We start from the raw sequence: 14,028 nt of genomic DNA, 5'->3' as shown, positions 1-14,028 counted from the left end.
AATTTTTGTTAGTATGTGACACCTATGAACCCTCTGAGGCAGACCTCCTGCAGCTGTGCAAGCTACTTGTAGCAGCCCCAAATGAGCATGAAAATGGCTCACAGCAGCAAATTGGCTCACTGCTGACCGCCACTCTACTTTACCAGACACTGGTCCTGATACTGATTACCGGAAAAAGTGTAAAGAGCGAGCTAAAAATCTATTTGAAGCCATCCTCAGGTATGGACTCCTAAAACCAACTGGATGGTCATAAATGGCTGTAAGCAACGACAGGAGAAAACCCGGCGACTATCGCACTCGGCTAACTGACATTTTTCTGCAACATTCTGGTATACAACAGCCAGACAGAAATGGACAGGGCGCCTGGCTAGTGCGTTTGTTAATGGCCTCCTACCTGCTATTGGCAATATGCTAAAACGAATAAGTGTTGGGTGGGAGACTGAAACCATGGACAAATTGCAAACAGTGGCAGAGCATTGCCAACGTACTTTAAAGGGAAAGGAGGAACAATCAGCTCAACAGTTAATGGCCCTGCAAATACAGCATTATTCAGGGCAGGGCAAACAGTTCCGGGAAGGGGAAAATACCAGGACGGGACGTGGTCGAGGGAGGCAAAGGAACTGGTTTTTCGGGTTATGGGGATGTTTGTAATTACTGTAAACAGCCCGGACATTGGAAGAACGAATGTCCCAGACGGCCTGGTAATTCTGTAAATAACCAGCTAGACCCCTGCCAGCACAGCCAGTCAGTCCCCAGCCTTACTTTGTCTCACAGCAATGATGGGATGCCGGGAACCTCAGGAAATTTTAACTCCTTTACTACCACTCACTCCTACGGGTGAGTGTGTGTTAACTATCAATGATCTTTCTCTCCCTTTCCTTGTTGATACGGGAGCTTCACTCTCTGCAGTTCGTACTACTGATCTGCCTGCGGTTCCCGCTCCGAAAACTGTGTCCGCTGTGGGCATTACGGAGTCCCAACCTCTTATCCCCTTTCAAAACCTCTACCAGTCCAGGTTGGTCCCCTTTCTGCGGATCATGCCTTCCTTCTCTCTGATTCCACTCGTAAACCTTTGGGTCGGGATCTGTTATGTAAGCTTGGCTGCACCATATACTGTTCCTCGGATGGGGTCTATTTACAAATTCCCAAGTCCTCTCTGAGTGATTCTGTAGCCTCCTGCTGTCTGAAACTTCCTTTCCACTCCAGTCCCTTGTTGCCCACTGGTCCCATCCCTTGAACACCTAATTTCGCAGGTCCCATCCTCTCTGTGGCCAACCCATCCTCTGAGGTGGGCCGCTAAACACTGACCCCGTCTGCATTACTGTGGACTCCTCCAAACCCCTGCCTCGCCTTTCTCAATACCCTTTAAACCCTGAGGCAGAGGCTGGCATTGCTCCAGTCATAGCTGCCCTGCGGGAGCAAGGCATTATTGTTCCCTGCTCCAGTCCCTGTAACACCCCTATCCTCCCAGTTCGAAAAGCTGATGGCAAATCATGGCGATTTGTTCAGGACCTCCGAGCCATTAATCGTATTGTCATACCCGCCTTTCCTGTTGTCCCAAACCCAGCAACGATTCTGGCTTCTATCCCACCAGCTGCAACTCATTTTACTGTCGTTGATTTGTGCTCTGCTTTCTTTTCTGTTCCGGTTCACCCTGACTCCCAGTACCTCTTTGCCTTTTCTTACAAGGGACAGCAATATACATGGACCACGCTTCCCCAGGGGTATACAGAAAGCCCATCTTACTTTTCCCAGGCATTAGCCCGAGACCTAGCTGACCTTGTTTTCCCATCCGGGTCCACTCTAGTCCAATATGTGGATGATCTACTCCTCTGTTCCCCCTCGTTATCTGCCTCAAAAACTGATTCTTTAGTGCTCCTTACTGCCTTAGCAAACAAAGGTCACAAGGCTTCTCGCTCTAAACTACAGCTCTGTCAAGCCTCTGTCACATACCTTGGTTTTCTCCTCTCCCAGGGTTCCCGTATGCTCTCTCCCACCCGTGTCCAGGCTATCCTTAGCTTTCCCGACCCTGCTCCCCACGCCAGGTCCGAAAATTTTGGGCATGGCTGGATTTTGCAGGCAATGGATTCCCAATATGCCTCCCTTGCAAAACCTCCAGGAACTCACTCGACTCTCTGTGCCTAATCCCATGCCATGGCCCCTGAAGCAGACTCTGCCTTTGTTTCCTCAAACAAGGTTTAGCTTCTGCCCCGCTTTAGGGCTGCCAGACTATTCTAAGCCTTTTACCCTTTTCTGCCATGAACAATCTGGATGTGCACTTGGAGTTCTTACTCAGGTGCACGGAAAAAGAACCGCCCAGTAGCTTATTTCTCTGCCACTTTGGACCCTGTGGCCCAAGGCCTACCCCCTGCCTGCGTGCTGTGGCTGCCGCAGCGCCTAGTCGAAATGTCTGAATCCCTTGTCCTTCGCTCTCCCTTACTCTCATGGTCCCTCACTCTGTGGAAACTCTGCTGTTACAGCGTAACACAAGCCACCTCTCCTCCGCCGCCTTACCAGGTACGAACTTCTACTGCTGTCGGCTTCAGATATCACCATAAAGCGTTGTTCTCAGTTAAATCCTGCCACTCTCCTTCCCTTGTCTAATGATGGTGATCCCCATGACTGTCTTGCAACTGTGTCTGCTGTCACTGTCCCGCGCCCTGACCTTCCGATGTCCCTCTCCTAACTCTGACCTTGTTTTGTTTACTGATGGTTCCTGTTTTCGAGACAGCCAAGGTCGTCTCCTTGCAGGATACGCTGTTGTGTCACTCTCTGAAACCCTTGAAGCTGCACCTTTACCTTCTGTGACCTCAGCACAAGTTGCTGAATTAGTCGCCTCACCCGTGCCTGCTTTTTGGCGGAGGGACGCTCTGCCACCATTTACACTGACTCCCGCTATGCTTTTGGGGTTGTACATGACTTTGGCACCCTGTGGCAAGCTCGGGTTTCTCACCTCCGCTGGTACCCCATTAAAAACGGCCCCTACATTGCTGCTCTCCTGTATGCAGTTTTACTTCCTCTGCCCTAGCTATTGTTAAGTGCCCTGGCCACTGACGGCAGATACTGATGTTGCTAAGGGTAACGCATTTGCTGATGCCTCTGCTAAACATGCTGCTGCCATAGAACCTTCCCCAGATGCATTTCTAGGTTCCCTTTATGTTTCTATAGCACCGTCCCTCACTGACCTCACCCTACTCCAGGATTCTGCCCCAGAAGCCGAAAAAGACTCCTGGGTTGCCCAGGGTTGCTCTTTGCATCCTGATTCCCTTTGGCGTCGCCTACTGGTGCCTTTGTGGCTCCTTTCACTCTACCTGTCTCTGGTCGCCCTGCTTCACGGTGTTTCGCATGTCGGAAAGGAGGGGATGGTCTCTGCTGTAACTAAGGTGGGATGGTGGGCCCCATTTCAGCTCTTTGCAGCCCGCCACTGTGCCGCCTGTACCACTTGTCAAAGCCACAATATTGGTAAACCTGTAAAAGTGGCTCAGGGATTCCGGGCCTGCCCCAAGCACCCTTCTTGCATTGGCAACTTGATTTTGTACAAATGCCCAAGTGCCAACGATATGAATTCATTTTGGTTATGGTATGTTTATTTTCTGGTTGGATTGAAGCCTTTCCTTGTCGCAAGGCTGATTCACTGTCTGTTGCTAAATGTTTGTTAAATCATATTATGCCTGCCAAGGGAATTCCTGCCACTCTGTCCAGTGACCAGGGTACACATTTTACTGGACAAATTGTTCAACACTTGGATCGTATATTACATATCACACATCTGCTGCACTGTCCCTACCACCCACAAAGTGCAGGTGCTGTGGAAAGGCGAAATGGTGTACTTAAGAATAAGCTTGCTAAGATTTGTGCCTCCACAGGGTTAAGCTGGCCAGCAGCTTTACCACTAGCCCTTATGGAAATGCGATCCACTCCATCCCAAAGACATAAACTGAGTCCCTTTGAAATTGTTATGGGACGCCCTATGCGAGCTGTGGCTACCATTACTCCAGTCCCAGACTTGAACTTGACTCACTGTACGCTCCTTCAATACTGCAAGGGATTAATGCAAGCTGTAAGTCACTTCCATTCACAGGTTCGAGCCGCCTGGCCGACGGAACCCACCTCCGACGCTTGCCACAACCTCGAGCCAGGTGACTGGGTCACGACGGCACCATCATCAAAACACGCCTTGGAACCCCGGTGGAAGGGTCCTCATCAGGTACTGCTTACTACCCAGACGGCTGTTAAACTATCTGGCATCGCAGCGTGGATACATGCTTCGCAGTGTAAGAAGACACCTCCCGGCGAACCAATCATCACCTCAGGACTGCGCAGAGTCAATTTTGACTCCAGAAGAAGACGAGAGGAACAGCCTGCAATACCTTACAATCTACGCCTCGTAAGGGTTGCCAGAAGCAGACGACAACCTAAAGCAAGGCCCACCAAAAGAAGCAGTAGTGAGCCTAGCGCCTGCTGCCTGGTGGATGTAAAACCGTGACTGCGGTTCCTCAGTTGAGGTTGTCAGAACCAGAAGGGCCTTGCCTCCAACATGCACCTCTGGTGGCGCCTGTTCCTCGGCTGCTGGTGTCTTAAGGTCTGGGGAGCCCACAATGACAATTCTTTTATCCAACAGCAAGTGTGGATAGCTCAGACCCTTAATATTTCTAAATGCTGGGTCTGCAGCCACATCCCAGCCCATTCTCAAGCTGGTATTCCTGTCCTGGCTATCCCACTCAATTCCCCAGATCTCACTGGAGGACCTCGTCCGTTTAACAAAACATGGAACAGCAATGACACTTGGGAAGCAGTGGGAATAAATGTAACTAACTGGATAAGTGTGGTGGAGGGAAAGGGTCACTGGTGTTGGGTGTGTAATGGGACAGGGCTGGATCTGGGAAAAAGCCGTTGCCTTCAGCATATCGTGGCCAATGGTGTATGGGATTATTCAAACAAAACTAAAGAGTGGCGGGCTGGGTATGGAGATATGAATTTTTCTCAACCTGGGATCAAACAGAAAATCAATCTCATGTTCCCCTTACAGTAATCTTAGTAAAAATAATACAATCTTTCAATGCCATACAAACACTACCACTCCTCGTAAGGAGAATTACCCTGTCCCCTTTGGAGGATATTACTCCTCATTTGTAGACACCTATGTAATAAATGGATGCAATCGACCCTTCCCGGCCTTAATAGGCCATCATTGGGTTTGTGGAACCAAAGCTTATACTGCATTACCAGCTAACTGGTCAGGTATCTGTTATCCCGCCCAACTCTTCCCACAATTCCGAGTGCTAGGTTCCTTCCCACGAGAACGCCTCCGTAATTTCAGGCGAAAAGAAGGGACTTACCAGATGCCCAATGGTATATAAATAACATAAGCCCCTTAACCTGGGAAGATGCCATTGGCGGTTCCCTTATCCCACTTGGGGGAGTAATACACCATGCAAAAAGGCTCCTGAGGTTACAAGCAGTAGTTGAAATAATGGCAAATGAAACCGGAGAGAGTTTAAAAACTCTGGCCAAAGAAACAGAGGCGATCCGACAGGTGGCCCTTCAAAACCGTCAGGCATTGGACATAGTGCTGGCGGCCAAAGGAGGGACCTGTGCACTCATTGGAAAAGAATGTTGTGTGTATATACCTGACAATACCAATGAGGTAATAGATCGTGCTAGCCACTTAGAACAAATCACATATCTTCCCATGAAGAGCCGAGTTCTTTATGGAAGTGGCTAAGCAACCTGTTCAATTTCTCTGGCCTAGGAAACTGGTTGTTTCAGGAGCCCTAACTATCCTGTTTGGAATCCTAGTGATTTTTGTATGTTTTCAGTTAATCTCCTGTTGTATCCAAAATTGTATAAAATATGCCACCCAGGTGACTGCCCCAAAACAGAGTACTAATATGATGATTTTAAATATTGCTGATGAACAAAAAGATAAAGAACGATTAATATGTGGAACCCAGTCCATCGTTGGTCATGGCGAAGCGTGACCAAAAGGAGGGATTGTGAAAGTAGAATGAATTATATTACAAAAATAGATAGGATTAAAGAAATGCTGTCTGTACCTTTAAGGAAAATCGCTGGAATGCTGAAGTCCAGGTGTCAGGAAAACAGACATTAACATAAAACATTTGCACCGTTTAAGGGCAATTGTTGAAGCATTAGCCTTAGATCGATAGGAGTTAGTAAGGAAGTAGGATATGCATGCTATGCCCCAGGTGAATTTTGCTGTTTTACTCTTTTGTCCCTTTGTTTGATTTCCGCTCTTTTATCTGTATAAATAAGACTGTGTGGGTCTTGCATGGCCACTCACATTATCTGAGTGTTATTGGCGGAGCGCTTTGCTAATAAAAACAGAGTGGTCTGACAAATTGTGAGTCTTGATTCTAACTTTGACACAGGTGCTGTACACACATCCAGCCACAGCACAGCCACTGCTCCAAAGCTCTTTCCCCAGCTCCGATGCTCTGTCTGCTGGAGAAGGGGGGCCATGCGCTGGGTGTCTCTAGGGGCTTAAGTCCATGGGGAAATTGAGGGTAACAGCTCCTGTGGAATCGCTCCCCGTCTGGACACTCTGCTCTGGAATAATCAGCGCGCTTCCAAAGAGAACAGCGATCGCCATCAATCCCCCCGGGGCCAAGCCCTAGGGATTCTCCACACGGCTCCCGATACCAGCTATACCCGCACAATCCCCGGGGCGCTGGCTGAGATCCCTGCGGCGCTGATTTCTTCTTGTGCCTAGACCCGCCCCAGGGCACTGGTTGGGGTGATCCCACATGGCCTGGGACTGGCGCAGGAACGGCTGGGCGAGGTCTCTGCCAGGGGAAGCGTTTGAACCAATCGGCTCCTGAGTTCTCCCAGTGCTACGGCCTGGTGCTCTGTGCCCCCCAAACGGGGGTGTAACGGGCGGTTTCCATGGGAACGGCCGGCTGGGACTTGACACAAGCTCTAACTACCGGCTGAACGTCACAAACAAGGGCCTGGAACGCCCCGGCCCCTTCTCCGGTCAGGCCGCCCTGGCTGCCTAAGGGGGCATAATGGCCCCCTAGGAAACACCCTCCCACCCAGGGGGCTCCCTGCCAGTGTGGGGCTGGAAAAGGCTCTGCTCCCAGCCCTGAGGGAGGGGGCAGACTGGGGGCCTGAGCAGGGTGCGGTGGGGCCAGGGGAGAGCTCACCCTGGCAGCTGTTCTCATTCGCGTGTGTGAACTTGGCTTTCCCAGAGCTGGGCTCGTAGCCATCGATGCAGGTGCAGGAGTAACTCCCAGGCACGTTGTTGCACTGTGCGGTGCGTCCGCAGTCTGGTGGGCTCGGCCCCAGACACTCGTTAATATCTGTAATGCAAGAGGGGACGCTCTGTACAGTCCTGGCAGGGAGACGTTCCCTGTATCACCCTCCAGGTCCCACACTGTGTGAGCTGGGTAACAGGATCCAGGCGACCAGGGCCCTGAGTCCCCTCAGTTAGCCATTTCTGCTGCTGGATTGTCCTCATGAGCCCCACCCCCCCCCCCCCGATTCTCCTAGCCCAGGTATGGGGTGGGAGGCGAGGTTCAGCCCCACAAACACCCAGATCCCCCATGTGACAGGAGGGTGGGGAGACTCCCCCTGTATGTTGGGGGCGGGTGACAAGCTGCTTCTCCTTTGCCCCCTCCCTTCTTGGATCCCTGCAGGTGGGGGGGGGGATTATAGCCAGGGCTGCCCCCTTCTGCTCCCATGGGGCCCCTCTGCCCCTGGACACCCAGGGGCTGATTAGGGCCCAGGCTGGGATTCAGACGGGTCAGTGTGATGCCTCCCCCCCCTCCTGTGCCCCATTCACAGAGCCCAACACTCCTGGCTCCTGCTGCTCACTCTGGACGCCCCGGTTCGATCCCCAGGAGGGCGGCCCTCACCCGAGCTGCTGCCCCCCCTCATTCCCCAGCCGGGCTGAGCAACCCCAGCAGGCCCTGGAGTCAGTGGAGTTGGCTGCTCCGGCCCTTAATGCCCTGCTCTGTCCCAGCCCCCACAGGACAACGTGGGAGCCCCGTTACCGTCACAGGTCTCCGTTGTGTCAGTGAAGAAGCGATTCCCATGTGGCTCGTATCCATCCAGGCAGGTGCAGTGGGTGCTGTTCACACACTTGGCGTTTGCTGGGCACAGCATATGGCTGTTGCAGTCCCCAGTGGTACCTGCAGGGGCGGGAACAGCTGGGCAGGGTCAGCCAGTGCAGAGCAGCTCCCCCACCCCCCCCACACACAGGGGGATTGACTCCTTTCACACGCCCCATTTGCTGATTTTCATCCCTGGGTGCCTGGCAAACAGCTCCGACGCCTCCACCGCCTGGCCACAAGCTGCCTCCGCTGCACAGGAGGCCTTGGCTCCCCGGGGTGCCCCCGGCACAGACAGGCAGAGCCGCCAGAGCTCACCCAATTTTTGTCCTTTTTGTTGCTGTCGTCGTTACTCTCGTTAGCATCAATTTCAAACCCAAACCTTGCTTCGAACCAGAAAATGGGAATTGTTCGTTTTGAAAATTATTTCATCTCTGCCCCTCCTACCCCCAGCGCAATTTTTTCCCAGATAAAACCAAAAATTCCTCTGAACCGAATTGGCATTTTCTGGCAAAAAATGGTTCCTTGGGAAATCCCTGCCCGGCTCTGCTCTGGATTGACTGAGAGCGGAATCGTGCGTGAGGCTAGTTTGGATCCTGAGCTGCCTCCCATGACCCGGATAGTGACCTGCCTATGGGGGCTCCTGGATCCTTTAGCTGCCCCGTGTTTGGGCTCCGCTGGGATCCATCCCTCTGACCAGCGTGAGGGGAAGGATCCCAGCGCAGCTAAGCCGGCTGCAGGGCTTGGGATTTGCAGCAGAGCTGGGCTCGGGGTGCAGAGTCTGGATCCCAAACACCCCCCAGCTGGGCACGTGGGTCCCAGGTTTCAGTTCAGCCTGATTTTATGGGAGGGGCACCTACAAATGCCTCTTCTAACGTCTGAGCCATCAGGGGTTTGATTTGGGCTGGTCGATAACCCGGCCCTTGGCTACAAAGGGGACCTGCCCCTCACTCCAGCCCCCAGTATAGAGCCCTGGGCCCCAGGGTCTATTCTCTGCTGGCCACGGGGCTGGGAAGGGAAGGGGAGGGCTACACAGGGGCCTTCTCCTCTCCCCTGCACGCACCCACCGTGCTCTGTAAACCCACCCCAAGACGCCCACACCAAGGGGCTGCTCCCTGCTCCCCAGACCCCTGACTCTGCTCTCCTCCCACAAGGGAAAGGGGCCGGAGGGGGCGGAGGCCGGAGCCCGGGCAGCCGGGAGCACTGGGGAAGGTTAGCCAGGAGGAGTCAGTCTTACCTTGTACGCCAGGAGTCTGGACCACGGTGCCCCACAGGCACAGGGCGATGCAGAGCCCTGGAAGGCAGAGACAGGGTGAGGCCCCATGGGCAGATGGTAACCGTCACTGAGCTGCACACACCCCCAGCCGCCCCAGTCCTGCCAATCCTGGGCCAATGGCCAGTCAGGGCCCTGCCGATGGTGGAAGTAAAAATGCAGAAACCTGGTGCGCTGGGAAATCAGCCCCAGTTGGGATCCCAGGTCATATTTTTACCTGATTCCATTTTGGAACTGGACTTTTGGCCTGACACCTACCCCTGCTCTAACCACTAGTCCCATCCCCCATCCCCTCTCCTCCACTCTGAACTGGAGATAGTACCCAGGATTCCTGATGCGCAGGTTTGTAGCATGGCCAAACTCATTTTATATGATGCGTGTCAGCAATTTTTAGTCTCCACCATTGTGGGCTAGACTGGAGCACAGGGGACCTGAGCCCCAAGGCCAGTCCAGCCCCCCACCCCCTTCCCCCGCCCCCCGCGACCCGGTGGGTCCACAGAGCGGCGCGGCCCAGCCGCCGCCCCGAGGGGGCACCACAGCCCCACACCAAGGCCCTAGCCCCAGGGTCCATGCTGGGCTGGGTCTGGTCCCTCAACTGTCCCCCGAGTCCCCATAGTGCCTGAGCAGGATCATTACTCACATGCCAGGCACACACACCGCACACGCTAGTGTTCACATGCACACACACTGTGGCATGCACACAAATGTGTAGATGTGTGCTCACGTCTGTGAACAAGTACCGATGTACACACCGGTGCGCCCACACCCACGCACGGGAACACACGTGTGCTGCACACTCATGCACGGGCACAGAGGTTCAGACCTGTATGTTCACACATACCAGCAGCCTGCTGCAGCATCAGATGCAGGGACAGGGTCTCCAGAATCCCCCATGTACCCCCTGCTGGGTCAGCCCAGGACTGCAATAATAACACTCCAGCACTTTACCCAGGGCTTGCTGCTGCTGCTGCTGCCCCTGGGGTCCCGTGGAGCCGGCAGGAGCCGGGGTATTGCCCCCCCCCAAGGCTGCCCCCTCAGATGGCAACGGCCGGGTGGTGACCACTACCAGTGAGCGCCGTCCCCTCCCACCGCGCTGGGAAGCCGTGAATCATGGAACAACCCCCTAGTTCAGTCAGGGTCTGTAGCTGCGACCATAACACACCTAATGCACGAGAGGAAGTGACCTGACCCAGTCTCAGTAGAAAGGCCACAGACGGGCTGCACCTAGAGACCCAACACCCAGGGCTGAAGCAGAGGGGCGGGGGGGGCAGGGGGAGAAGGGAGGAGGCAGTAGTTTGCTAGGCCAATGGAGCGAGGCTGTCACCCCAGCTGGGGGCCTGGCCCCATGGAGCGAGACCGTGGAAGCGCCAAGGCCGGCTCTGTTGTGAAAACATCCGGGGGGTAACTAGGGGTTTTATCGGTTCCCTTTTCAAGAGGCCACTTATCTCCTGGCTACTTCCCCCCACTTCTCCGAAGGGCAGGACTCAAGTGGTGTCGAAAGCCCTGAGCCGTTAGGGGCGGCAGTGGGGCCGGTTGCTAACAGGGCTCGCTGAGGTCATCCCAGCTACAAGTGCTGAGCACAGAGCCTGTCCCACTAGGGAGCCTGGCCCTGCGGCAGCTGTTGTGAGAAACCCTGGTGCTAGTGGCAGGGTGTGTGAGGACACCCAGAGGCCGGGTGCAAGGCTGACTCCCCCTCTGACTCCCCCTCTGCTCTAACCACTAGGAGGCACCACAGCCCCACACCAAGGTGTTAGTGTGTGGACAGGGGTTGAGTTAGGGGGAGCTGTGTCTCCTGTTAACTCACTAGAGAAGACAGGCTCTTAGAGCTGGATTGGCCAATGAGATCCAAGCATGGCGGGAGGGGGGGTGTTTGGGCCACTGGGGAATTTGGCCCCAAAACCTTTTACAAATCTGCCTCTTGGTGCCTTTGCTGGCACTTTGCATCCTGCCTGTTTCATGGCCTCTCCTGGCCCTCCGGCCCCAGCCTGTTCCTTATTCTGAGGTCGTGTCAGAAACCCAGCCTGCCCGTCAGTCTCCTCAGTGTTTGCGTGGATCTGTCACTCAGCAACAGCAGAGAGAAAAAACAGCGTGAATGGGGACATTGCGGTTGTAAAACCACGACATCTGGCTAGTGTGGGGGGAGCTGAAAGGCAGCCTTTGAATTCCACTAGATGGCAGGTGTCCCCGGGAAAGGTTAAGATCTGCATCCCTGCAGCGCCAGTCCAGAGCCCAGCTGGGGTCAATGGGCCAGGTTCCCAGTGGGGTCAATCAGCATCGCTCCATTGGAGTCAGTGGGGTCACTGTACATCTGCTGGGGACCTGACCCCACTGCCTCATTTTTAACCCTGGGAACATACAGAGGAGCCATTCCACTTTACTAGTAACATCAGGGCATAATGCTGGCTGGAGGCAGCACCGCCTAGCAGCTCGGCCACAAGCCTAGGGGTCAGGATACCTAGGTTCTAGTCCCACCTCTGCCACTGGCTTGTTGGGTGACCTTGGGCAAGTCACTTTCCCCCTGTGCCTCAGTTTCCCCTCCCCACACATCATCAATGTCTACTGCGAGCGCTTCAAGGCAGGGGCTGTCTCTCTTAGGTGTCTGTGCAGTACCCACCACATTTGGGACCCCTAGATCTTGGGCAGGGTCTGTGCAGCACCCATGACAATGGGGGCCTCTGATCCTGGGTGGGGTCTCTGAGTTTCTATAATCTAAGTACTAAGAGTGTGATAGCCAAACCAGACACTGGTTAGTAGAACAGTGTGAATCCACTGGCATAACTGGAGTGACTCTGGATTATGTGGAGGGGCAATAAGAAGAGGATCGGGCCAGAGGCTCCCACCGATAACAACGGAGACCTCCCCCACCCCCGCTTTCCTTCCCACCGGGCAGAATGCCGGGCGCTGGACACGTGGGCAGAGCTAGATGCCGGCTGACAAAATCCACCCTGGTCTCCTATTAATACTCAGGCCCCTGAAATAAAGAAGGCAGCTGGGGGCAGGAAATATCCCCGGCTGGGGGCAGAGGAGACAGGGGGCCGGGAGCCAGGGCTCCAAGGGAATGTGGCCAAGTGGAGACACCGGGAAGGCCGGGAGGGCAGAGCCCCGGCCGCTGGGAGCAGGGTTAGAGCACATGGCACAGATCGGGCTCTGGGGCAGAGCCTCAGCTGCTGGAATCGGGGTAAGTGCATTGAAGTCGATGGGAGCTACAGGGTCCGGCCCCATTGACTCCCAAGGAGCAACGGCCAGTTTACACCATCTGGGATCTGGCCTCACCGGAGTGACACCTCTGTAAGGGAGAAACATCTTTCATCTGCTCGCTCAGCCAGATCCTGGCCCTGGTGTAACTCCTCCCCCAGTGCAGCCAGGAGTCAGCCCCAGCCCCCACTCCTCCACCCACCAGCCCACACAGGTGCAGCTCACAGGCTGGCAACGTGCCCAGCGAGGTGCTGTTTGCCTGGGACGCGGGAGCTCCGGAGCAGCCCCACCACTCTCAGGAGGGTCAGGGGGGGAACCCTGAGCTGGGCGGGTGAGGCAGAGTGAAAGCCACGTGTCATCCTGCCCAGGGAACACCCCAGGGCAATCCCCTGCCCCCCCCTCCCGGGAGTGCTGGCCCGTGGGAGGCAACAGCTTCCCTCAGCCCCACTGGTCCCACATTCCCAGCCACACACCAAGCAGCGACTCCCCCGGCCTGGCCCGGCGTTCCCAGCCTAGCAGATCTGAGGGCCCCCTCCATGCACCCGGCCTAGGTGGGGGCGGCAGCAGCTGATGCAGCGCCCCCTCCCCCGACGCAGCTGCCCCTGGAAAGTCCCTGCTCCTCTAAAGAGGCAGGAAACTCACTGCACTTCCCCCCACCAGGGGCACTGAGCACCCAACAGGATCCAGCCCTTCGTATAGCCAGCCACTTAGACAAGAACTCTTGGCCAACACCCCTTCCTTCAGCTGTGGGGATAGAACCCAGGAGTCCGGGCCCAGCCTCCCCTGCTCTAGCCACTAGACCCCACTCCTCTCCCACTGCCGGGGTAGAACCCAGGAGTCCTAGGTTTGCTTCTAGCCCTGAAGGCATCTAAAGCCAGGCAAATGCTCCTTTAAGTGAAAGACATAAGAACATAAGAACGGCCCTACTGGGTCAGACCAAAGGTCCATCTAGCCCCATATCCTGTCTTCCGACAGTGGCCAGTGCCAGGTGCCCCAGAGGGAAGGAAGAGAACAGGTTATCATCAAGTGATCCATCCCCTGTCACTCATTCCCAGCTTCCGGCAAACAGAGGCTAGTGACACCATCCATCCTGGCTAATAGCCATTGATGGACCTGTCCTCCATGAATGTATCTAGTTCTCTTTTGAACCCTGTTATGGTCTTGGCCTTCACACCATCCCCTGGCAAGGAGTTCCACAGGTTGACTGTGCGTTGTGTGAAGAAATACTTCCTGTTGTTTGTTTTCAACCTGCTGCCTATTCATTTCATTTGGTGACCCCTAGTTCTTGTGTTATGAGAAGTAGTAAACAACACGTCCTTATCTACTTTCTCCACACCAGTCATGATTTTATAGACCTCAGTCATATCTCCCCTTAGCTGTCTCTTTTCCAAGCTGAAAAGCCCCAGTCTTATTAATCTCTCCTCATACGGAAGCTGAAGACTTCAAAGACTCCAAAGCAAAGGACCCCGACCCACATTCCAACCCGAC

The 14,028-nt window shown here is 54.6% G+C and overlaps 2 protein-coding genes across 2 annotated transcripts in view; both read right to left on the bottom strand.

The window, feature by feature from the left end:
* The window catches only part of LOC120391381 (adhesion G protein-coupled receptor E5-like), a 73,212-nt gene that overhangs the window by 16,319 nt on the left and 42,865 nt on the right, over positions 1-14,028 (bottom strand). The window lies entirely within an intron of this gene.
* Positions 1-14,028, bottom strand: part of LOC120391424 (adhesion G protein-coupled receptor E5-like) — a 31,380-nt gene that overhangs the window by 15,751 nt on the left and 1,601 nt on the right. Inside the window, 3 exon segments of the mRNA XM_039515103.1 lie at positions 7,167-7,322; positions 8,016-8,153; positions 9,310-9,366. Coding sequence (XP_039371037.1) covers positions 7,167-7,322; positions 8,016-8,153; positions 9,310-9,366 — 351 coding nt within the window.

The sequence above is a fragment of the Mauremys reevesii genome, linkage group 25 (genome assembly GCF_016161935.1).
Source record: "Mauremys reevesii isolate NIE-2019 linkage group 25, ASM1616193v1, whole genome shotgun sequence".
Lineage (NCBI taxonomy): Eukaryota > Metazoa > Chordata > Testudines > Geoemydidae > Mauremys > Mauremys reevesii.
Note: the sequence above shows the minus strand (reverse complement) of the source record. Positions and strands in the feature narration are given on the sequence as shown.